The sequence below is a fragment of the Dendronephthya gigantea genome, unplaced genomic scaffold (assembly GCF_004324835.1).
Source record: "Dendronephthya gigantea isolate DGI-Jeju-01 unplaced genomic scaffold, DenGig_1.0 000053F, whole genome shotgun sequence".
Classification (NCBI taxonomy): Eukaryota; Metazoa; Cnidaria; class Anthozoa; order Malacalcyonacea; family Nephtheidae; genus Dendronephthya; species Dendronephthya gigantea.
In genome coordinates, this window is record NW_021163063.1 from 1,170,123 (window position 1) to 1,194,701 (window position 24,579).

The 24,579-nt window shown below is 35.3% G+C and overlaps 3 protein-coding genes and 4 long non-coding RNA genes across 11 annotated transcripts; 4 read left to right on the forward strand and 3 right to left on the reverse strand.

The window, feature by feature from the left end:
- Positions 1–5,734: 5,734 nt before the first annotated feature.
- LOC114529145 (putative RNA-binding protein Luc7-like 2) lies at positions 5,735–11,258 on the reverse strand. 3 transcript variants are annotated; one of them, XM_028550897.1, is made up of 12 exons: positions 11,000–11,088; positions 9,735–9,805; positions 9,125–9,219; positions 8,674–8,772; positions 8,458–8,562; positions 8,272–8,335; positions 7,987–8,066; positions 7,680–7,783; positions 6,923–6,995; positions 6,483–6,592; positions 6,284–6,397; positions 5,735–6,166 (listed from the first exon to the last, which is right to left on the reverse strand). In XM_028550897.1, the coding sequence occupies exons 3-12, from the start codon at positions 9,158–9,160 to the stop codon at positions 6,022–6,024; spliced, it is 930 nt and encodes a 309-aa protein (XP_028406698.1). In that variant the 5' UTR covers positions 9,161–9,219; positions 9,735–9,805; positions 11,000–11,088; the 3' UTR covers positions 5,735–6,021. The 3 variants fall into 3 exon arrangements, with proteins under 3 accessions (XP_028406698.1, XP_028406696.1, XP_028406697.1); XM_028550895.1 differs by lacking the exon at positions 9,735–9,805 and having other exon boundaries at positions 11,000–11,258; XM_028550896.1 differs by having other exon boundaries at positions 9,125–9,805.
- Positions 11,259–11,597: 339 nt separating this feature from the next.
- On the forward strand, positions 11,598–13,319 carry LOC114529165 (UPF0472 protein C16orf72 homolog). The gene is made up of 3 exons (XM_028550929.1): positions 11,598–11,860; positions 11,973–12,053; positions 12,407–13,319. Exons 1-3 carry the CDS (start codon positions 11,683–11,685, stop codon positions 12,811–12,813), a joined length of 666 nt encoding a protein of 221 aa, XP_028406730.1. The 5' UTR covers positions 11,598–11,682; the 3' UTR covers positions 12,814–13,319.
- Positions 13,320–13,549: 230 nt separating this feature from the next.
- On the reverse strand, positions 13,550–15,350 carry LOC114529166 (39S ribosomal protein L12, mitochondrial-like). Of its 3 annotated transcripts, XM_028550933.1 has the most exons (6): positions 15,311–15,350; positions 15,010–15,183; positions 14,958–14,979; positions 14,680–14,745; positions 13,973–14,104; positions 13,550–13,837 (listed from the first exon to the last, which is right to left on the reverse strand). In XM_028550933.1, the coding sequence occupies exons 1-6, from the start codon at positions 15,340–15,342 to the stop codon at positions 13,721–13,723; spliced, it is 543 nt and encodes a 180-aa protein (XP_028406734.1). In that variant the 5' UTR covers positions 15,343–15,350; the 3' UTR covers positions 13,550–13,720. The 3 variants fall into 3 exon arrangements, with proteins under 3 accessions (XP_028406734.1, XP_028406732.1, XP_028406733.1); XM_028550931.1 differs by having other exon boundaries at positions 14,958–15,183; XM_028550932.1 differs by lacking the exon at positions 14,958–14,979 and having other exon boundaries at positions 13,553–13,837; positions 14,988–15,183.
- LOC114529167 lies at positions 14,124–16,175 on the forward strand. The gene is made up of 3 exons (XR_003687584.1): positions 14,124–14,244; positions 14,839–14,895; positions 15,988–16,175. It is a non-coding gene; the product is annotated as an uncharacterized LOC114529167 (long non-coding RNA).
- A 50-nt stretch (positions 16,176–16,225) lies between these two features.
- LOC114529173 lies at positions 16,226–17,569 on the forward strand. The gene is made up of 3 exons (XR_003687585.1): positions 16,226–16,507; positions 17,166–17,248; positions 17,458–17,569. It is a non-coding gene; the product is annotated as an uncharacterized LOC114529173 (long non-coding RNA).
- Positions 17,570–18,475: 906 nt separating this feature from the next.
- Positions 18,476–19,414, forward strand: LOC114529194. Its single transcript, XR_003687589.1, has 3 exons — positions 18,476–18,517; positions 18,906–19,009; positions 19,390–19,414. It is a non-coding gene; the product is annotated as an uncharacterized LOC114529194 (long non-coding RNA).
- Positions 19,415–22,823: 3,409 nt separating this feature from the next.
- On the reverse strand, positions 22,824–23,969 carry LOC114529195. The gene is made up of 3 exons (XR_003687590.1): positions 23,952–23,969; positions 23,478–23,572; positions 22,824–22,940 (listed from the first exon to the last, which is right to left on the reverse strand). It is a non-coding gene; the product is annotated as an uncharacterized LOC114529195 (long non-coding RNA).
- Positions 23,970–24,579: the final 610 nt, after the last annotated feature.

Sequence of the window (24,579 nt, forward strand, 5' to 3'; positions counted from 1 at the left end):
TGTAGTTAGTTATTGTGGTAACACCATAACCTTTCTACATTAATTATTATCTGTGATCTTAGTCATCTTACCATATGATCTTATTTGAATTATTTCATCTTAATATTATATGCTTGTTTTGTTTCATAAGGACATATTTAGGCTACCCCGAAATCTAAACACCGAGGTTTAATCTCTTGTGAGCGAGATAAAGCGGACTGAATGCGCATTTACAGAGCTCAAGAGCATTTTCCTAAGTATAATCGTGTTGTTTGTAAACAGTGCAAAAGGCCATTCGAGAAATGTTCCCACGATCAATTGACGCGGAACTTCAGCAAGCCAGGAAATGTTTGCATTGGGAAAAATGACACTCGGGCATCCGTGAACTCAAATGAATACGACGTCAGCTTGCTGTAAATTTTCGGCCAACACGATAATGAAAGTTTGTAATTGCACTGTTTTGCTTGGCAATTGATCAAGCTCGAACAACAGACTAACGTTAATCTAAACACAGTATAAACAAAACAATATTCAATAACATAGTAAATATGATTACGAATCTCAACACCTCGGTAGAAGTTCCTTTAAGATATACGATCCTTTCGCACGTTTCTTGATCAGAAAATGACTGAATATTTCAAGTTTAAAAAGGCGGTCAAAAGCGGCTAAACGCATGTCATTAAGTAAAATTTGTAAAAACCTGTTAAGGCATGCATTAAGTAATTCATGATAGAAATATAGAACGCCCTGCGGTTGAAATATTAAAATTAATGATATTACAAGTTCGGCTATAAGTCTATAGCCTTCGAGAAGTAGAAAATATGAATATGAAAATGACTCTAACAGTGAAATATGAAACTATACAATGTATATATACAATTTTTGAATCACAGAAATCTCGCGCCGTCGCGCGCTCTGAAATGAGACCCTGAACTACCTTGCGCTCAGCCATTTCGAAAAAAACCTTGTTTTGCTGAGTTGAAATACTTCAACTTGGCTGTTTGACGAACGTGTAAACTTGATTTTTTTCGCCACTTAGCCCAAGTAGAAAAAAAATTATCAACGCCTTTAAAGATATCAAGCGCAGAATACGCACGCACTTTTTGCTAATCGTCACTCTTTGGCCTACGCTTTGATATATGTCAAAAAACAGAGTTCACGTCATGAACACTTGCATGTAGGGCGTTTAATGCTCCAATCTAAGCTAAAGTCGTTCAGAAATGAGCTTAGCTTAATGGCATTACCTCTTTTTACAGTTATCGTTAGTTTTCAAAAGAATTTACATGCATAGCCAATGAAATGACCTTTTTAACATCTAATAAATTATAGTATTTGCATTTACAGCATAGGCTCTGCGGTCGAACGATACAGCGCTGTTATAACGAACCATGCAGTATACGCTCTAGAGGAAATTCAACAAGGCTGAAGCAGATAGAGTTTATTCGTTATAAAATATTATTGCCTCTTGATGAAACGGGGACTCAGTGGTTGTTCTGTTCTTTGTCAGTCCTTTGCGACAAGTTCGCGTGCGTTTGGAGTAGCGCAATTTAATCTAATTTTCATTCAATTGAGCTATTTATATTTTACAGTGGATTTATATTCGGGTTCATCTATTTTTGGCGAAACGGGCGGTGCCTCTTTATTCGAGTGGGCAGTCAGCCAGTCGCATTCCAAAGCACGTTCATGCGTTTATGTAAGGAGATGAACAATAATCAATTTGGCTGATTTTGTAAACTGGTCTCCCCGGACTACGGACTACCGGGCTGTTTGCGTCAGAAACCTTCCTCATAGTCAAAAGACTTCTTTGAGCTCGACTATTGTACTCGTTGCTGACGTCGTTATTCTACTTTATGAGGTCAATTCCGTCGCTTTATTCAGGAAAGAATGCGTGTTATTTGTTGTTGAGTTAAATTTCAAACCCCCATGCAGGATATGATGTAAGAAAAAAACGCCTAAGAGGAATGCGTTGGTTGCAACTAAACGTTCCTCTTCCCAAATCATTGTTCCTCGCAGTGCGTGATGATTCTTAGAAAAAAAGCATACTTCAAGATACGGATTGCGTTTTTGTAACCAAAGGAAAAGGCAGACTCATTCTTATGCTTTTGAACATGATCCAAACTTATAGTATAGCTATTACCAACAAACAATATATAAGAAGAGAAAATATACTCCAAAGATCAACACCTTGTGAACTGAAGATTTAAGCAAGTTTACACTCTTTCCTTCATGATCCGAAACAACTTTCAACATCAACTCGCAACGCAACAATATTCAAGTTGAAAAAGGTTTACGCGTCGAATATTATATATATTTATGAGCTACAGAAATTGTTTTGGAAACAAGTTGAAAGTTTATGAACTATCTTTATTCCATACAACATTGTTGTTTATTTGCGATGTGATGTTGAAAGTGATTTCGTGTAGCATTACCTTTAAAGTCTGGTTTGACAATGACCTTGACATAGAGTCTAAAATATCATCGTAATCTAGTGTTTACAAGATGTTTTCTCGTGTTTTTTAAAACATATATTGAATATCTTGTTTTGAATTTGTCTGTGATAGCCCAGAAACAGCATACAGGCTTCTTTATTTCACCCTTTCGATGATTACGTCATCTGACCTTGAAGTAACGTATTTTTTTGGTGCAATCATGAATCATCGTAACGGACACTGTCGTTTCCGAACGATTCCAACTCTCTCCTATTTGCTGTGGTAATTCCATTGCTGTTCACGCCATCTTGCACGTTTCTCTATGAAATAAATATTTAGAATATTTTCGAATTGACGCTGATGAGAAATGAACAAGGATGGATGACTGTGCGCGATTTCAAACGGGAAACCACGCAAAAGAACTAAAAAAACACAAAATGGCATCGTCCCAAATCGTTTCAGGCTATGGATGTTCCATACCTTGAAGAAACCGTGAAATTTGATTGACAAGGTCGAAAATTCAGATTCGCCGACTTGACGTTTTAAAGCTTCCTCGGTGTCGGATTTTCCGGAATGTTTTTTTCCTAAAATAAGTAAAATTCTACAAAATCATCTGAAGCTTTGCAAAAGCCGGTGTTCAGAAACGAGGAGGAAGAATTTGAAGTGAAATACTAGGATTTGCTTTGTAATACGTTACCATGCAGGAAGATCTCACTAGACATGGGAAAGATTATCGCTTAGCATAACGATCAGTCCTCGATTGTGCGTGGGGATCGTGCTGACATGCGCGCTAATATAATTGGATTAATGAAGATAAAAATAAGTTAATTGCATCACGGTAATCAATGCGCTGACGACAACGATCGAGTAATCGTTAACGCTCGTTTACACTTAGGATTCTTGCTGTTACTATACCACTGAGCGGCGTGGCGGCGTCTTCAAACAACTTCGCATCAAATGCAGTTTAACAACTGTCTTAAATGGCCGAAAACACTTCTCGACGTTTCGACCTAGGGGTTCTTCATCAGGATAGATCGCTTCTTCTTACTATAACTCTCCTGAAGAAGGCCCTTATAGGTAGGGACCGCGCGCATTCGGTAGCCTGTTATTGGAATTTGCAAATTTCGAACGGAAAACAGCCTATGTTTAACCCAAGATAACTTTATAACTAAAGGCTATTTTGATTTAATTTTTTTGTGTGTTTGTTAAGGAAGGATAGATCTAAAAAACAAGGCAATTTTAAAAGTGATATAGGTCTGGAATGTCGAGAAATTTTTTGTCCATTTACACAATTCTATTCGCACAATTCTGTTGAATCGAAGCAATTCTATTATTCACACATAGGCTTACATGCGTATATGATGTAGATGATTAACATTAACTAGACATATTTTGCGCTACAACTGACAACTGCAATGCATTGCGAAGTCACATGTGCCGGCCTTATGTATTTAACTAGAAAAGCTATCTTACGATTAAAACCCCCCAATGAGATGATTTGATTCGTTCGTATCGATGGATCTAAACAAAAACTCTATAGACAGCATATGGAAATTGAATCACAGACTTTCTTCGCACTTAGCAGGGGGAAAATAAATAGTTGATAATTGCGCTTAGAAGAGGTAGTGAAAAACTGATCTGACCATTAATTATACAGCTTAAAATGACAGATGTGAGTCGAACGTAAGCAGAAAACCGCTTATTACTAACATAAGGTCGATTACATGGTGCCTTGTTACCTTAGGAAATTACGTTAATTTCCTGTTGTAAACCGCATTGATCACTGGAAACCAATAGGACACAACTGGCAAGTACCATCACTTGGTTATCTATTGTCCGAGATTCACTTAAATTGAAAACGACACCGCAGAAATTGGTGTTTAAGACGTTTCAACCCGAAAATCTAATCGCTGGTTCACAATTGTGCATTTCTGTACCGCTATTAAAGAGAAACCTTTTGAATATCTTAAAAAAGTTCAATTATTCTTTCGAATACGCATTCTGCAATCTTTTGACAACTCATCATACACATATGACCGCTGTGGAATGGCCATTTTCAGGCTTAAAGTATACACAAGGTTATGAATTTAGACGATTCGTTTTTACCATGTGCAAGCTTCAAATCTTTTATGCAAGATATATTTTCTTGAATACTTATCAATCTTTTTTCTCACCAAGTTTGAAGTCTATAAAGCCTTGAGAATTGCGGCTAAGCCTATACCAATTTCCGCTGTGTCATTGAAAACTAAAGGTCATTTTACATGAAACAACTTTCAACATCAACTCGCAACGCAACATGCAATAAGCAAAAATCTAAACAACAATGTTTTGTGGAATAAAAACAGTTCATAAACATTCAACTTGTTTCCAAAGCAATTTCTGTGTTACAAACTAGCTCATATATTTCATATTCGACACGTAAACCTTTTTCAAAACATTGTTGCTTTGCAAGTTGATGTTGAAAGTTGTTTCGTGTAACATTACCTTAAGATAAGCTAGTTAAACTACTCTAAACAAACTGGGGCAGGTTGTATCAAGCCCGTTTAGCTTAAACGGCGGATAAGTCAAAATTAAATAACACTCTTACATCTCTTTTGAACGAGTCAACTTTAATATTATGCACTGAATATGTAGTTGTAAACAGTATATTTGTATTAAGGTTAAAAACATTTAGTTTGCTTGTTGAATAAAACGATAGACGTGATTTCTTTTTTGAACTTATCCGCCGTTTAAGCTAAACGGGCTTGATACAGCCGGCCCCTGCATTTTTTTTAATAATGTAAACTTAGACTTGCTCACGCGTTTGGTATTTATTACCAATAACAACCATGCTGACTGTGGTCTCAATTAAATCTAATTGTTGTGGTAAAGTTGTCAAAAAAGATTCTATTAATTCACTTTTATTTGTTTGTGGGAAAGAAAAATATTTCCGGCAGTAAATAACTGATCAAACCCGCGCCATTAACCTAATCATCCCGTGTTTAGAATGTGTTAACACACTGATAGAGCTAACTACTTCGCTGAAAACCGCATTTCACAAGATACATAGGCAAAAATTTGTCCGGATTTAACTTAAAATTTCTCCCATCTGAAGATCTTACCACATTGAAAATATCAACCACGTTACAGGGGTTTCTGGTCGTTGTGAAAAATTTCCGCCTCAAAATCGAGACTTTGAATTAGATTCAAGGCTTTCAACATCTATTGTCTCTGTATCAGAAACGGATAACTGGACAGTGCTCAAAGAGGACCTTTCTTTTCAGAAATACTAGCAATTTCAATTCAAGATCAATTCAAATTAAACGAAGCAACGTCGTATATCCAACTCTCAAGAAAAAAGGAATGTATTTGACGACACAATTCTTACATTGAACACTATTTTACAAACTGTATGCGTGTTTATTAAAGATTTAATCGGAAACAATATTATATCAAGCAAAGTGTATAGGTAATGATGTGGACAACTGTTTTAAACTGGCTGTAGCTTGCTAAAAGCGACTTCTTGAGCCCAGTACAAAACAAATTCATAAGTCTTGTAGACGACAAACTATCGCTGGAAATCATCCTATTAACCCGCTAGTCCAAGTCTTTTTGGCTTTATTGCACTTCATTTCTACTCGGGCGATCTCTCCCTCCTGGCGGCAGGATTTGATTTGGAGCGGGAACGCGACCTATCCCGACGACGTTCACGACTACGACTTCGTCTTCGTTCTCGGCTCCGACTACGACGTCGTTCACGACTGCGGCTACGACGATCCCTAGGAAGTGAAAAAAGTCCTTGAGTTCTGAAATGTTCCTCATATAGAGGTCCAAGACCTGTTCTATCGCTATATATTCATTACGTGACAGAAGATATCCCCGAAGGCCATACAAACCTTCTTGATCTGTCGTTATTACTGTCTCTGCGATCATCTCTTCCTCGACGATCGCGATCCCTGTCTCTCCCTCGGTCTCTATCCCTATCCCGACTACGATCTCTCCTGCGATCCCTACAAAACAAAATAACACCTTCAGCATCAACTGATGTACCCAGTTTCTTCCCAATACCGACGACCCTCTTTTGCCAATATTTACCTGTCGCCATTTCTATCCTTTCTTCGTCTATCTTCCAAATCTTTCTCGCGTTCAGCTTGGCGTTTTGCACGCTCCATTTCGCGTGCTTCACGTTTCTTCTCCACCTCGTCCTTGAAGAAAACAAACGATTTCCATAAACTGTGGTTTTCAATATGACGAAATCACTCATCGAATTAAGCAGCCATTCCTGCACATTCGACTTAAAATATAAACTATTACACATCTAAAAAGCTTGAAAAAAGTTCCCTCCCTAACCTAAACTCAATATAAATGTTCAGGTAGATATCTTGAGGTAATATGAATTTGGGAACTTTTTATCTTATTTTGCAAACCAAAAACCGTAGACTTTTATGGGTATTAATTGAGGATAGGCAAGAGAGCTGAATTTTATTCTACAGGCGAGTTTCTGACTTGTTCAAAAGCAGAAATTTTTTACTAACTTCGAGCTCTTTGAGTCGGTCCCGAATTTTGATAAAACCCATATGAAGTTTCCCGCCAAAATGATCCGCCAGTCTGAAACGTACAATACTAGTGTTAGTGTTTAGTAAGACTAGGATTTTGCGCGGTGCATAATATCATGTATTGTTATATACACAAGCGCCAGATATGAGGTATGCTGCAATTTCATTGGTTGGCTACTAGACAGATATAGATATTAGCTCATATCTGTCTAGTAGAGAAAGTAAACAAAATGGCGGAAAGATTTGGAGAGTTGAGTGAAATAGAAATCCAAGCTTTAGATGATAATAGCACACCAAAATGCCCCGAAAGGGCGACAAAGTTTGTTTATATAATAAAAAAGTTATTCTGCTCACTCTCGTTGTTAATTATATAGGTGCTGTGTATTTTAAATGTGATTGGTTCATTCGTAGTCACATGACTTTAAATAAATGCAATGTTTCCCGCCAGGGAAACAAGTGAAAAATTGTTGCCTGCTTCTTGTCATAACAAAGTAAAGTGGGGTAACTGGGGTTTTTTTTAAATGAAATTGTTGTGTAACATGTATGTTTTTGTTCCTATATAACAAAACATTTAATGTACACTAGTAATACACTACCTCGGGAAATAGTGAGTTTTGTTTTCCCTCGACTTCGTCTCGGAAAACATTCAGACTCTTGGGTAAACAAAACTCACTATTTCCCTCGGGAGCATACATTAAGTGTATATAATATCGACGATTCACATTCATCCACAAACCTTCGATCATTATCATAAAGACTGAGATATGCGGCACAGACTTCGCAAACTCTCAACTTCTGCTGTTGTAAGGACGACGATGGCAACGTATCGCGATAGACCTCCTGGAATAGATAATATTATCGATCAATCAGTAAATATTTATTGATGATTATGATCAAATATTATCCATAGGTATGAGCATATATAATCAGTCATGATTATGATCATATAACCATGATTACTACAATTTATTCACTGATAATCAATAGTTATCTATTATGACAATCAATAAGTATTTATCCACAAGATTATGATTCCAAGTCACCTCGGCAGTTCTTTTCTGATTTTTTAATTCCTCAACTTCTGCCATAGCTTGCAAGGACTCGTCTACTTTGCCTTCAGCACCTGCAAATGAATAAACAACATTTTGGGAAGTCACAAGACACTGTAGCATAATAACGACTGTATAAAAGTATTCTTCACTATTATCCCACTAGTTTTGATGAGAATGACCACATTCAGAAAGACCACAGATTGCAAGAGACACTGTGTTTGTAGGTACAGAAACAGTAGTATCTCTGTGATAACACTTTATGTTTTGTTTACAAACCTAGAGCTTCAGCTTCGGCAAGCTTTTTACCAATCTTTTCTCCCAATTCATGAACAGCTTGTGCCTGAAGTAAAAAAATATATTAAACTTCAGAGGAATGCCAACCAAGAGTATACCAGTGACATATTGCAACTAGAGAAAATGCAAATTATGCCATTGAGGGAAACTCCATGCCATGCTTCAAACCTCAGGAGTGTTGCCAAAGTCATCTTGTGTTTCTGCCAGTCGCTTTTTCGCCAGGACAATCTTTCGATCACATTCCTTGATAAATGCTTGAAGATGTTCCATTTGCTGTAAGAAACAATGTAAGTAATTTATTGGCCAGCTCAGATGCTGCATAGTTCTTACCCTGGTAACACAGGTCTGAATTACAGTCTTTTTTACAGAAATCATAATCCTTACATCCAGTTCGTATCCATAACTGCGCGACTTGGATGCAGCCTCGTAGTCGGCTTTCAAGGCAGCTGAATGAACCTTCCTGCAGTCACCAATATCCATTTTCTGCAAAAAATGGTCAATGTGAATTCCAGGACTAATAGGAAATAGGTTGGCTAGTTGCTCACCCCCTTAGCCTAGGGCAGAGGGGTGAAACATATATTCTAATATTCCTGATGCTCATACCCCCTCCATGACAGAGGCTGGTCTATACCCTCTCTAAGTTGCTGTGTCCACGCCCTCAGGCAGACAGGGTGCAAAAGGTGTACAGATACATTCTAATATCCTTGATGCTAGCGCTCATACTCCACTTCATGATTTTGAGCTGGCCTATACTCTTTCCGCTACATTGGATCAACCTGTGGTGAACTCATTAAGTTGAAAGACGAAGTACCATCACTAAGCATGCATTACTTACTGTGTTATTGAAGAGGGCGTGAGGACAGAGTCCCATGATAAAGCTCTTACAAACTTTTTCATCTGTGAACTTTATATCATCAGCCGGGGGTTCACCTTTAGAAACAGATCTTCGCATTAGCTTAAAACAAAGTTCTTTGATGAAATGTTTGTTAAAAAAGAAAAGAAGTTAAACCATAGCTTAGTTAAAGACCCTTTTTAGAAAAAGAAACTCACTACCACAAATTTTGAGCATACTTTTTATGGTGTTATAAAATGCTTATATAAAAAAACTGAAAGCGACAATATATTGTATAATTCTACATACTGTAGCCTTTTTTACAAAACTTTTCTGAACAAATTTATGGTTGGATAATCAATCTTCAGACTAGATTCAGAGCGAATGTTTCAGACCCTCAGATTTCCACACCATATTTTATATGACATATTTTCAATTGGAAAAAACTCACCCATTTGTGTTCGGTACAAGTACTAGACCATCTTGAGTAATTTAGGCCCCTTAGGCAGTATTCTACATAGTAGCTCCATTATTATCCAAGGTTCAAAAACACGGAATATTAACATTATGAAACATGGTTGCAACATTTGTTACTTACGTAAAACCTACTTACGCGTCCTGTCACTTCAATGGTAAATACAACAAATGGTCAAGTTTAACAATGTGGTTGATTATTCTGCCATTCTTTAGAAAAGCATTAAACAGTTTGCCGTTAAAAAATATCCCTGAAAACTAGCTTACTGAAAGTGTTTTAGCAATGCAAAATAAATACCTACATATATAGTAAAGTTTCATGAGGAAACTGAATTTTAGACTTATCATGGTCTACTTTTTAATTTGAAATTTTTGTTGACACAGAAGGATTGATTGGGCTTAAATTTTAAAACCCAATTATTGCATGTGGTTTTGCTGTAGAGATGAGTTTAGATCAATCATGGTCTGTTTTAGAGAGATTGTTAAGATGACTGGTTGGTAGCAGCCAAAACAGATATAGTGTATTGCATTTGAGAAAGCGATTTTTATATTGAAAATGTATCATTTTATTCCCGACAGGATTGGCAAAAGCGTTTACAGGTTAAGGTGTCACTACGCTATATGTCGTTTTTATGTTTTTTGCAAATCATGCACTTGAAACAACTGAGCATGTGCAATGAGCTTTTTCAAACCAGTTTCAATGTGTGTCCCACAATCATAGAGTGCCAAATCAGAGAATAAATATGTCAGGTGATGATTTGACAATCTGGTGCCACAGTATAGAGATTTATACAGTAGGCCCACTCATGATTGGCCTTATAATACATTTCCAATTAAAATGACTGACCATTTTGATTGACCAGAAGCCTAAGTAACATGCCACTAACCAGCCAAAGTAGTGGTTGACAATGGGTAATGTGATATGCCATATGCAAATACTTCTAAGTGGGCCTACTGTGTGTTCTATATAACTTTATACTGTACCAGAGTTAACTTTTGCAATGTGGACACACCTAAGGCTTATTCTTTTAGAGTTTAAAGCCTTTAATTTGTGTATAATTCTTATTTTTATTTCATTTCAAAGCAATTTTGCAACACAAAATGAAACTTGCATGTTTCATTTAAGCCACTTCATATTTACTAGAATCCTCGCTAAACTCAATTTTCAAGACTTTCTTGTTTTTAATTCACTTATACGTCAAAATTCTTGTATAAGATACCGTTTAAACATTTAGATATATACATAAATTATTCCAAATGAGATATTCTGTCGCATTTCGAAAGTCGACTATTCCCCACGGGCATAAAATGCATCTTTTCAAGACTTCGATATTTCGTAGAATTTTACACACTTATACTTGTATATAGTTGGAAATGCGATATTTTCGCGCCGTTTAGACCTACCATCACGACTGGTTCCCATGAGTTCATCCAAAATCTTTTTCATCTGCTCTTGGGCGGACATTTTGTAAAGAAATCGCTCAAATTTTTAGAAATTTGAAGTGAAAAAAACAGTTTATAGTTTCTCTCATTGTCGTCCCATGGGACTCGCGACACCTTATGGGTAAATTATCTTCGGCAGGTTGTCGTCACAGGCCGGTGATTTAGTAATTAGGATAATTGGTATGAGAAAATATTCTTATAAATCCTATATGTGGCGCAATCTTCCCCTGTGCTTGTTTTGACGCGATTTCCTAGCCAGCGTTTTTTAAAGAGACTGTTTAACGGTACATTTTTGTGAATTCGCTGTCCAAATTTGATCTTTGAAGTTTCAAATCGGACATGCCCGAAATGTTTGCGAATGCTTCCCGAGCAATTTCGTCTCCTTCTCTTTCCTTCTCTTCCTCTTGTATTGGCTTGCGTTCAAACAAAGTTATCCTTAAAATCTGGCATTTTGCAAATTTTGATAAAGGACAACTACTAAAAACCTTGGGAAATCCTAAGGAAAACGTAAGGAATTTCGAATATTTTGTCAAGGAATTCTGAAGCCGGTTCAAGTGCCTTGGTTTATTGTTATCAACATGGCGACGTGATAGTAGAAAAACGTCGCGAGTTTAGTACGTTTGTTTTCAGAAAAACCTCGCAAAATGGACGGAGAAGAAAGGTTAAACGGTACCAGCAGTTGGGAGGAGCAGTGCGAAGATGCGGCCGAGCGCGAGTTGAACGCTTTAGAGGAAAAATTGGCGGCAGAAAGAGAAGAGAATTCTCAACGAATTTGGATGTCCTTTCAAAACGCCGCGAATGCCGTTGCCCAGCTATTCAGAGGTCCGTATCTCTTCTGTTCAACAAATAAGCCAATGAAGAGTATTTTTCTAAAAAAGGCAGGCTTTTCGTGCGTTTTTCGTGCGTTTGATATGTGTTTTTTAATTTTTTTCAGAGCGGGGTGAAGAGTTTCATGGTTCCTCCCTGTGGACACCATTTCAAGACACAGCTAATTTGGTAACAGTTCTTTACAAAGGTACCAGTCATTTCATGATATCCCAGTTTACAGAATAAGAGCATGTTGATTTTTACAACCCACAGATACAATTATACATTTAAATGCCGTTTTTTTTACGGATTTAGTAAGTCTTAAAAATAAGCTTTATTACCTTTACATATATCAGTCAATAAGAATTTTAATTGTTTTGGTGAGGGTTTGATTAAAAATATTGGTCATACTTCAGCTATATAAACAACAGATTTGAAGTGCTGTCCTTGATTTTAAAAGCTGCATAAAGGCATAATGAAATTAATTTTGACAAATACCAGACAATGTTCTTTCATATTTGATTCAGCCTAATTGACTGTAAAATATGCTCTATATAACAGATAGTATTGATACAAATAAAAGAAATTTCGAAGCCGGCTACCAATTGGGCCACAAGAAACGAAATAGAGAAGTAATCGCTTGGGCAAAAAAGAAAAAACGATCGATCAGACGTGATGAACTTATTTCACATTTAAGCGGAAGATCTCCCCCTTGTTATCAAAGGGCTGATTCTATTGAAGACCGATCTACTGATGATATAGGCACTGACGCTTATAATCCTCTGTTACCGCCGGTCGTCCCGACAGTCGGGTTTAATGGGTGGGGCCGGCGTCGAAGCTCTCGGACGGACACATTTGAGGACAATATGGAGAGTAGGGAGTTTATTCGTGAAGCTCGCAAAAGATCGCTTTCGACCCAAGATGTTGTCATGGACTCATCCTTACACAAGAAGTGTAAATTCCTATAGCAATGCCGAAATTTGATTGGAAATGTATAGAACCTGCACTAACTCCCAGAAATGAACTATCTCGGGGTTAGAAATATAAAATATCTTTTGGATTACATAACAAAATGCTGGCAATGCCAGTGTGCATAGCAATGATCTGTGTGAAGTAAGTCTTGTGTTTTGTTAAATGCCCCTAAACATTAGGAAGACTATTGTTGTCTGAAAGCAACTTGTATATTGGTCATGTATTTTGGTGATGCAAATGTGCTAGACTCCTAGGTAATTAGTTGTATTGTTTTTCTGGTTTTTCTGAAATGGTTTCAACAACTGCATAAAATATATGAGACAACTCAACATTTTAAGCTAATAACTGTTGCGACTTTTTGGCCCTCGAGTTGAGACATGCTTGTGTATTTCGGGCAGTTGTGAGATGTATTTCATGAGAGGATTGATTTTTAAAGAAACTGCAACCTCGTTATTTCCTCATTTTGTTGTATATTTGAAAACTAAAGTGTGTAAAAATGGCATTGTGTAGTATTTGTAAAAACCATTCATCTTCATAAACCTTGAATAAAAGAGGTTTTGACAGTATGGAAAAGGTGCAATGCATGGAATAGGCAAACTTGAAGTCAAGTTCTCTCTTGCTGACAAAGACCCATTGATCTCTTATAGGTGAGGTACCTACTTCAGCATTTTTGTCAATCTAAGGAAATGATTTTACTCATTTACCCACTTAAGAAGTATTTGCAAACAAAACCAGAGTTTTCGAAATAATTTGTTTTATTTTCAAGTTTAACAAATCTTTATTTTTATCTGCTTAAGAGTTTGTTGGAAGTGACTTATTTTCCTGCGATTTGTTTCCAAGCATACAAGCCAGTCAGTCCATAGGCTATCACGATGGATATTGCTCACTTTGAGCCATTTCACTTCATTCTATTTCCACTGTTCCCCCTGCTGCTTCTATTTGGTTTTTCAGTTTATCCGCATCCTCCTTGCTGATGTTTTCTTTTAAGACTTGTGGAACACTTTCTACAAATTTCTTTGCCTAGAAAGAAGGATGTGAATTCATTTGAAATCCTATAAAACCAGGTTTGGATGTTATGCTTTTTCATTTATGAGTAAATTTAAAGCAAGTAAATTTAAAGTGTTGCATTGAGAAAATGAACAAGTCATTCAATACCTGTACAAGATTCAATCCATCCACCAGATTTTTCACTTCTTTGATCAGTTTGATTTTTCCACCGTCGTCAAATGACATGAGTTTGACAGTAAATTCAGTCTGTTCTTCTTTTTTCTCTTCTGCCACTTCGGTCTAATACAAAAAATATTATGTTGATATATCTGATGATGGTAGTTCTTTTAATGATTATTTTTTTATTATCCTCTCAGAGTTTCTTCAAAGTTGCAAAAAATGTCAAAGAACTTGTTGCTCACAGGACTAGCAAACCAAAAGTATGTAATTGATTCTTGTCATTGTAAAGCTCAGTGGTATAGCTAGCGTTGATAATCGAGGGGCCATATTTGTGTTAACAGACTGTAAAGACAGTAAATTTCAACCACATAAATATATCTATACAGTCTCCCCAATTACAGATGCTGGCAACACTGCTGATAAAGTACATGTGTGTAAATGTAATTATTAGGTAAAAGTTAAATATTCATTCTTCTATAGTCCAATATATCATCATGTTGTATATTATTAATTGATGATATATATATTATGTAGAAGTGAACCTGGTTAATGATTATATCACACAGGGCCCCACAAAAAATACAGTATTGATGTGTGTAAATATAACTACCGTATTACTATCACTAAAGCCCTGATGTAATTGGATTTCCTAACGGAAGTGACGTAATTCAAATGCTTCTTTCAGAGATTCCCACCTGTTCCACCACCTGAGGCATCGCTCCCATCGCCATCATTGGGGCATCGGGAATTTTCAATCTCACCTGAAATATTCGAGTGTTGTAAAGCATGTACTATATGCATGGCTCTAGCATTACCAACAATAAAACAATGTTATTTTGCATTCTTTTTTTAAGCTTGGCTTGCAAAGACGACCATATCTTCCAGATTGTCAGCCGTGGCTGCCTTTACAGGTAATGGTATTCAAAATAAATTCGGGCAGAATAAGTTCAATATACTAGCTATTATATACTACCTTTAAAAGTTCATTAAGTTCATATACTACCTTTAAAAGTTCATTAAGTTCAGCAGTCTCAACAAGTGTTAGCTGTGAGATTTTGTCGACAATATTTACAATATGCTCTGGATAATTTTTTTCTGTCGAACTTGTTTCGCACTCGGCTTCTTTCTGGACTTCAACAGCACTCAGCCATCTGGTTTCAGTACTTCGTAACCCTCGAACACAACGGCTGGCGAAGATTCTTGAAAGAAAAAAGTAGTGGGTAAGAGTCACTGAGACTCGTGTTACAATAACTTAGAAACTGTACTTTTTCTCAATTATTTTAAAAGTGAGCTATATATGAGAAAAGCATTGAAATATCAAAGTACCTCGTAAACGCCATGCCTCGAACAGCGGCCATCTTGCCGAATTTTCCACCACAAACGTTGAACTGTAAACAAACTGGAATGATAACTCAGGGGGGGGGAATTGAAGCCAGTGCTTTTTACTTTTTCTGAGTTTTTAGCTGAAATACTTGACGCCAAATGTTGAGCCGTATATCAAATTAAAGCTATTAAAAAGTTATATTTCGTGTAGAAATTTCGAGACTTTAGCTTAAAGAGAAATATCTAAAAAATATTTGAAAACTTCCCGTTTTTTTGCCGGTCGGTAATTGTTTTAATCAAACAGCATATTATTATGTATTTTTTAAAATACCAAAAAAATTTAAATATTCAAAATCCGCAAAAGTCCGTTAATCAACAAAATCCGTTAAAAGTTTTTTACTCCGCCTGCGTATGCGCAGCGGAGTCTTAAAATGCCATGGTCTTTTTTCCTTTTCGTCGTTTTGGGCGACAGAAGTTGGCATTTCCACAGATAAACCAAAACACATTGACCGAGAAGCCCTGGGTTACACGGTCCACGGATGAATTATGTACATCAGTTGGCATGCAGGCGGAGTGAACACCTTGAGCAGGCGTCTTGTTTAGAATAAATTCCCACTCTCAGCTCCTAAGTTCTTAAAATCATTTTGTGCAAACCACATAAGTGAGTTCTTTACCATTAGCGTATGGTGGACAAGGAAGAGAACCACAGGATCCGTCAACAAAATAAAGTAGGGCGCCATCACGATCATTGTGAGATCCTGTTCTGCCTTGAGCGTTCACGTCAACACAGAGAGATGATTGCCCGAGATGACTGCCCGAGATGACTGCCCGAGATGACTGCCTGAGATGACTGCCTGAGATGACTGCCCGAGATGACTGCCCGAGATGACTGCCTGAGATGATTGCCTGAGATGACTGCCTGAGATGACTGCCTGAGATGACTGCCTGAAATGACTGCCTGAGATGACTGCCTGAGATGACTGCCCGAGATGACTGTCAATTTACATCCTGTGGACAAGTGCTGCAAGGCCAACGCCATCTAGAATGTGGAGTCCTAATCATTTTGTTCTATTATTGCTAGCCAAGGAACTGCAAACGATGACCTTCTCGGAGCAGAACAAAAGCTATTCGGAGGCATGTCATTTAGTGTTATCAGTTAACTGGACTGTGTGAGAGTTTTCTTGCAAAATGTTTGCCAAGGTAATTATTATAAGAGATCGTAAAGGCCTTTTAATGTTTCTCATGGTATACTGATCTGTGTTGTTTTCTGTCATTAAGTGATGTTTTTCTTCATGTTGTTTATCAATAACAATCTTTGACTGACTTTAGGTGTAAGACGTTCGCCCAGCTATTGTAGACCGTATGGAATCTTTTGTTAAATTTGAATCTTTTGTCAAAAATTTGTGAATCAAGATGAGAATGAACTTAGTGATTCTGTAATTGCTGCTATATGTTTTGGCTAAAATATAAAAAAACTGTTGTATGTCTCCAAAACAAAGGAGCTTATATTTATGATACCAAAAAGTACAGGATTGTTTGACATCAGAAATACAAAGAATTCGGCACACAGTGACAATTCACCTTTTAAAACGAAACCAAAAAACTAGAAGCAAAAAACAAATTGTGCTTCAAAACAAAACTAGAATGCACTGCTTTTAAAATGTTGAAATACTGATAGGAAAGGACAACTTTTTTCTAGGCTTTTAGTGATTCGTTTATAGTAACATCGCTCACGATGATGTTCGGAGTTGATCGGCATGTTGTCGTACATTATCATACCACGTGATCTGCTATGATCACATGGTAATTATCGCCTGTAAAACTAATCTCAACGTTAAAAAAAAATTTCTTTAAATAGGTGGCGATCGAAGGTAGACAGCAAGGTCGAAGCTCAGCAAGATTGAAGATTGTTCGAGGAAGAAGGAGTTCGTTGACTAAAAGGTGGGTTCCGGCGATTATATGCGTAATCTGCGGTTGCTTTGTCCGACCCCAGTAGGGGGACCGTTTGCCTAGAGCGTTTTGGTCCCCCGCACGCTGCTAGTTGACTAGTTCCCACTTGTAGGCCTTTACACTAATCTACGGGAAGGCCGTAGGCCTTCCTTAAGGAGTACAGTGTAGCTGAGCCGACCCTTTTTTTTCGTTGTATATAGGTTTATCTGAACAGCTAGTTGTCAAGATGAACGTGAAGAGAAAAAGATAAAATGGCGATGCCAAAGAAAACCATCCACGTGGACCGTTCGCGGACCTTTCTGAGCAAGATTGTTGTGCTGTCTGGTCCAAGTTAAGTATTTTACTTTTATGTTTGTGTGCCTTCTGCTAATTGTCGGTCAGAAATAACAAAAAACCATATACAATATGAAATATTCTGCGTACAAGGTTATCTAAAGTTTCGAGCTTAATTCTGCCTGCAATGATGATAATTTTTACTGAAAATTTATGTCATGAGCAATTTTCGCACCCACAGACTGAAGCAGAACTGAACATTTTATCTCAACAGCCAGTTATCAAGACGAACGTCAAGAGAACAGTTGAAATTGAAATCAGTTCAAGACTCGCCCGGCCGAATTCAAAATGGCGATGCCGAAGAAAATGATACACGTGGACCGTTCGCGGACCTTTCGAGCAAGATTGTTGTGCTGTCTGGCAAAGTTAAGTATTTTACTTTGATGTTTGTGTGCTTTCTACTAATTGTCGGCCAGAAATAACAAAAAACCATATACAATATGAAATATTCTGCGTACAAGGTTATCTAAAGTTTCGAGCTTAATTCTGCCTGCAATGATGATAATTTTTTACTGAAAATTTATGTCATGAGCAATTTCCGCACCCATAGACTGAAGCAGAACTGAACATTTTGTCATTAACGTTTATCTCAACAGCCAGTTATCAAGACGAACGTCAAGAGAACAGTTGAAATAGAAATCAGTTCAAGACTCGCCGGCCGAATTCAAAATGGCGATGCCAAAGAAAACCATCCACGTGGACCGTTCGCGGACCTTTCTGACCAAGATTGTTGTGCTGTCTGGTCAAAGTTAAGTATTTTACTTTACTGTTTATGTGCCTTCTGCTAAAACTAGGCAATAATTAAGATAGTTGAAAATGTAATTTTATATTAATAATGTCTTCTTATATTCAAGATTTTCCTTGGTCAAGAGTGCAACATGAGCTGTGAATATGAACTTTACTGTCAGATGAACATTGAAAGTGAAGGTAATTCGATTGTTTCTTCCAAATTTATATTAGCCTTGCAGCTCAAATTCTTGTCACTACCTTGTAATACATATCAACTGCCAGGGTATATATTTTATTATTTAGTGCATGATAAGGGGGAATTTGCTGCAACTAGGATTTTTTTTTTTTTGAAAATCGTCAGGCAGTCACAAATTTTGTTAAGATTACTAAGTGAACTTTGCTTCTATACTCACTATGTGTCACCAGTAATAAATTCCTGTGCTGGTCTTTGAATAAATATAGCAACCATAGTTATGTATAGAGGGATGATCGAGTAACCATAGAATACCTGACGAAAAACTAGACAATAATTAAGATAGTTGAAAATGGAATTTTGTATTAATAATGTCTTCTTTATATATTTAAGATTTTCCTTGGTCAAGAGTGCAACCGGCCACATGCATGAGCTGCTGTGGATATGAACTTTACTGTCAGAGCAAAATTGGAAGTGAACAACATTTCTGCAGAGAGGTAATTCAATTGTTGCTTCAAAATTTATATTAACCTTGCAGCTGAAATTCTTGTAGTGACCTTGTAATACATATCAACTGCCCAGATATATATTTTGTTATTTAATATATGGGGGAATTTGCTGCAACTAGGATTTTTTTTTGGAAAATCGTCAGGCAGTTACAAATTTTGTTAAGATTACTAAGTGAACTTTGCTTCTATACTCACTATGTGTCACCAGTAATAAATTCCCGTGCTGGTCTTTGAATAAATATAGCAACCATAGTTATGTATAGAGGGATGATCGAGTAACCATAGAATACCTGACGAAAAACTAGACAATAATTAAGATAGTTGAAAATGGAATTTTGTATTAATAATGTCTTCTTTATATATTCAAGATTTTCCTTGGTCAAGAGTGCAACCAGCCACATGAGCTGCTGTGGATATGAACTTTACTGTCAGAGGAAAATTGGAAGTGAACAACATTTCTGCAGAGAGGTAATTCGATTGTTGCTTCAAAATTTATATTAGCCTTGCAGCTGAAATTCTTGTAGTGACCTTGTAATACATATCAACTGCCCAGATATATATTTTGTTATTTAGTATAAGGGGGGATTTGCTGCAACTAGGATTTTTTTTTGGAAAATTGTCAGACAGCTAAATTTTGTTAAGATTACTAAGTGAACTTTGCTTCTATACTCACTATGTGTCACCAGTAATAAATTCCTGTGCTGGTCTTTGAATAAATATAGCAACCATAGTTATATATAGAGGGATGATCGAGTAACCATAGAATACCTGACGAAAAACTAGACAATAATTAAGATAGTTGAAAATGGAATTTTGTATTAATAATGTCTTCTTTATATATTCAAGATTTTCCCTGGTCAAGAGTGCAACATGCACTGCACTGAGGTAATTTGATTTTGTTAGGGGTGGTCAGCATTTGATTTAAAAAAGCCACTACATTGTTGAGATGACAACTATGAAATTCAAATTTTCTTCTATGGTCACCATGTGTGAAACCAATGATGAAACTTAATGCTATAACAGCTGAACCAGTCTGGCTGATTACTAAAATTCCTGTCTTACAATAAATATCCACGAAAAAGACCAGCAATTACTATTTTAAACTTGGGAGAAATTTTTCTGATTTCCATGTGATTTATATTCTGTAGTACTCAGAAGGGTGATACCCAGTTTTTCTGTGTTCAAATTAAATAGTGACATGTCTGGGTTGAATATATGCATGTGACACATTCTTTTTATTGAAAATGGCAAAAATATAATTGGCATAAAACAAAATGCATTCATGAATGTATTGTCTATCCATGAAAGATGACTAAATTAAGATAATGAGTAATATCTTTTAAAAATGATGTCAAGTTGAAAATACAAACTTTGCTGCCACTTTTTGCCTAAAAGGATTGATGAAATGCTTTTTCTCTTTAGAATGAATGAAGTTGAAGAAAGTTGAGAGGCACCCCTGAAGAACCTGAATTATTTTAGCCCTATCCTAGATTCATTAATTAATATATTTTAGTGTGTGATAACATGTGTGAAATGTGATCAATTATGTGACAATTTTTAAAACTTGGATTTATAAAGAGAAATTTTTCTTTGTAAAGTTTAAGAAGTAAACCTTTTTTGTCTGGTGGTGTTAGTGTTTTGATTTTGCATGTTTTCCGTGTGCTTTCACAATTGAAAATATTTTGGCAGTTGCTTCTAAATGTTTTTTGAAAAGTTTAAGAAGAAACTTGATTTTTGTCGTGTGGTGTTTGTTGTTTCGATTTTGCATGTTTTTCCGTGTGCTTTCACAATTGAAAAGATTTTGGCATTTGCTTTTGGCTTTTTCTTATACTTCTTTTCTCTTTAATTTCTTCTTAGTATTAGTTTTTTTCTAAATATATTTTCTTTTATTATTTTTTTGATGAAATTAGTTTTTTGTCTAGTTTTCTATACTAGAAAAAAAACTAGAGAAATAGAAGGAAAAATATAAAAAAACTAGAGAAATAGAAGAAAGTAGAGAAATAGAAGATAACACTAACAGGTTTAACTTAGAAAAAATACTAAAAAATATTAAGAGGTTTGAATTTAGAATTGTTAAGTCCCACAGAAGAACTTGCAAAATAAAAACACTAACACCATCCGACGAAAAAGGTTTACTTCTTAAACTTTACAAAGAAAAAAGTTCTCTTTATAAATCCAAGTTTTGAAAATTGTCACATAATTAATGACATTTCACACTAAAATATATCAATTAATGAATCTGGATGCCCTTCAACTTTCTTCAACACTAAAGTAAAAAAATAACTAGAAAAAAACTAGAGAAATAGAAGAAAAAACTAGAGAAAAAAACTAAGTAGAAAAATAGAAAAAAAGCTAAGTAGAAAAACAGAAAAAACACTAGAGAAATACAAGTAAAAACTAGAGTAAAAAAACTAGAGAGAAAAAAAAACTAGAGAAAAAAAACTAAGTAAAAAAACAGAAAAAACACTAGAGAAATACAAGTAAAAACTAGAGTAAAAAAACTAGAGAGAAAGTAAAAACTAGAGTAAAAAAAACTAGAGAGAAAAAAAAACTAAGTAGAAAAATAGAAGTAAAAACTAGAGAAAAAGAAGTAAAAACTAGAGTAAAAAAACTAGAGAGAAAAAAAACTAGAGAAAAAAAACTAAGTAGAAAAATAGAAAAAACACTAGAGAAATAGAAGTAAAAACTAGAGTAAAAAAAACTGGAGAGAAAAAAAAACTAGAGAAAAAAACTAAGTAGAAAAATAGAAGTGAAAACTAGAGTAAAAAAACTAGAGAGAAAAAAAAACTAGAGAAAAAAACTAAGTAGAAAAATAGAAAAAACACTAGAGAAATAGAAGTAAAAACTAGAGTAAAAAAAACTGGAGAGAAAAAAAAACTAGAGAAAAAAACTAAGTAGAAAAATAGAAGTGAAAACTAGAGTAAAAAAACTAGAGAGAAAAAAAAACTAGAGAAAAAAACTAAGTAGAAAAATAGAAAAGACACTAGAGAAATAGAAGTAAAAACTAGAGTAAAAAAACTAGAGAGAAAAAAACTAGAGAAAAAAAACTAAGTAGAAAAATAGAAAAAACACTAGAGAAATAGAAGTAAAAACTAGAGTAGAAAAAACTTGAGAAAAGAAAACTAGAGAAAAAAAACTAAAACTAGATAAATAGAAGATAATACTAACAGGTTTTTTTTCTTTTTTCAACTTAGAAAAAATACTAAAAAATACTAAGAGGTTTAATTTAGAATTGTCAAGTCACACAGAAGAACTTTCAAAATAAAAACACCAACACCACCAGATGAAAAAGGTTTACTTCTTAAACTTTACAAAGAAAGTTCTCTTTATAAATCCAAGTTTTGAAAATTGTCACATAATTAATGACATTTCACACTAAAATATATCAATTAATGAATCTGGATGCCCTTCAACTTTCTTCAACACTAAAGTAAAAAAATAATTTCATCAAAAAAATAATAAGAGAAAATATATTTAGAAAAAAACTAATACTAAGAAGAAATTAAAGAGAAAAGAAGTATAAGAAAAAGCAAATGCCAAAATCTTTTCAATTGTGAAAGCACACGGAAAAACATGCATAATCGAAACAACAAACACCACACGACAAAAATCAAGTTTCTTCTTAAACCTTTCAAAAAACATTTAGAAGCAACTGCCAAAATATTTTCAATTGTGAAAGCACACGGAAAACATGCAAAATCAAAACACTAACACCACCAGACAAAAAAGGTTTACTTCTTAAACTTTACAAAGAAAAATTTCTCTTTATAAATCCAAGTTTTAAAAATTGTCACATAATTGATCACATTTCACACATGTTATAACACACTAAAATATATTAATTAATGAATCTAGGATAGGGCTAAAATAATTCAGGTTCTTCAGGGGTGCCTCTCAACTTTCTTCAACTTCATTCATTCTAAAGAGAAAAAGCATTTCATCAATCCTTTTAGGCAAAAAGTGGCAGCAAAGTTTGTATTTTCAACCTGACATCATTTTTAAAAGATATTACTCATTATCTTACTTTAGTCATCTTTCATGGATAGACAATACATTCATGAATGCATTCTGTTTTATGCCAATTATATTTTTGCCATTTTCAATAAAAAGAATGTGTCACATGCATATATTCAACCCAGACATGTCGCTATTTAATTTGAACACAGAAAAACTGGGTATCACCCTTCTGAGTACTACAGAATATAAATCACATGGAAATCAGAAAAATTTCTCCCAAGTTTAAAATAGTAATTGCTGGTCTTTTTCGTGGATATTTATTGTAAGACAGGAATTTTAGTAATCAGCCAGACTGGTTCAGCTGTTATAGCATTAAGTTTCATCATTGGTTTCACACATGGTGACCATAGAAGAAAATTTCAATTTCATAGTTGTCATCTCAACAATGTAGTGGCTTTTTTAAATCAAACGCTGACCACCCCTAACAAAATCAAATTACCTCAGTGCAGATATCTTGTTCACTTTCTAATCAATGTACATCTGACAGTAAAGTTCATATCCGCAGCTCATGTTGCACTCTTGACCAGGGAAAATCTTGAATATATAAAGAAGACATTATTAATACAAAATTCCATTTTCAACTATCTTAATTATTGTCTAGTTTTTCGTCAGGTATTCTATGGTTACTCGATCATCCCTCTATATATAACTATGGTTGCTATATTTATTCAAAGACCAGCACAGGAATTTATTACTGGTGACACATAGTGAGTATAGAAGCAAAGTTCACTTAGTAATCTTAACAAAATTTGTGACTGCCTGATGATTTTCAAAAAAAAATCCTAGTTGCAGCAAATTCCCCCTTATACTAAATAACAAAATATATATCTGGGCAGTTGATATGTATTACAAGGTCACTACAAGAATTTCAGCTGCAAGGCTAATATAAATTTTGAAGCAACAATCAAATTACCTCTCTGCAGAAATGTTGTTCACTTCCAATTTTCCTCTGGCAGTAAAGTTCATATCCACAGCAGCTCATGTTGCACTCTTGACCAAGGAAAATCTTGAATATAAGAAGACATGATTAAAATAAAATTCCATTTTCAACTATCTTAATTATTGTCCAGTTTTTGGTCAGGTATTCTATGGTTATACTTCATCCCTCTACTTATAACTATGGTTGCTATATTTATTCAAAGACCACCACAGGAATTTATTACTGGTGACACATAGTGAGCATAGAAGCAATGTTAACTTAGTAATCTTAACAAAATTTGTGACTGCCTGACGATTTTTCAAAAAAAGATCCTAGTTGCAGCAAATTCCCCCTTATCATGCACTAAATAACAAAATATATACCCTGGCAGTTGATATGTATTACAAGGTAGTGACAAGAATTTGAGCTGCAAGGCTAATATAAATTTGGAAGAAACAATCGAATTACCTTCACTTTCAATGTTCATCTGACAGTAAAGTTCATATTCACAGCTCATGTTGCACTCTTGACCAAGGAAAATCTTGAATATAAGAAGACATTATTAATATAAAATTACATTTTCAACTATCTTAATTATTGTCTAGTTTTAGCAGAAGGCACG

Bases quoted from the DNA above. Each gene is read 5' to 3' on its own strand.
- LOC114529166 (XM_028550931.1), bottom strand. From the start codon at position 15,342: ATGGCCGCTGTTCGAGGCATGGCGTTTACGAG. The intron at 14,746-14,957 runs GTAGTATATAAT...CGAATATTTCAG, and splicing joins AACTTAATGAACTTTTAAAG to GTGAGATTGAAAATTCCCGA. The intron at 14,105-14,679 runs GTGGGAATCTCT...TTTTTGTATTAG, and splicing joins TGCCTCAGGTGGTGGAACAG to ACCGAAGTGGCAGAAGAGAA.
- LOC114529165 (XM_028550929.1), top strand. From the start codon at position 11,683: ATGGACGGAGAAGAAAGGTTAAACGGTACCAGCAGTTGGGAGGAGCAG. The intron at 11,861-11,972 runs GTCCGTATCTCT...AATTTTTTTCAG, and splicing joins CGTTGCCCAGCTATTCAGAG to AGCGGGGTGAAGAGTTTCAT. The intron at 12,054-12,406 runs GTACCAGTCATT...TCTATATAACAG, and splicing joins GGTAACAGTTCTTTACAAAG to ATAGTATTGATACAAATAAA.
- LOC114529145 (XM_028550895.1), bottom strand. From the start codon at position 11,060: ATGTCCGCCCAAGAGCAGATGAAAAAGATTTTGGATGAACTCATGGGA. The intron at 8,336-8,457 runs GTTTGAAGCATG...TTTTTACTTCAG, and splicing joins ACTTTGGCAACACTCCTGAG to GCACAAGCTGTTCATGAATT. The intron at 6,996-7,679 runs GTTTGTGGATGA...TGTACGTTTCAG, and splicing joins CTTTATGATAATGATCGAAG to ACTGGCGGATCATTTTGGCG.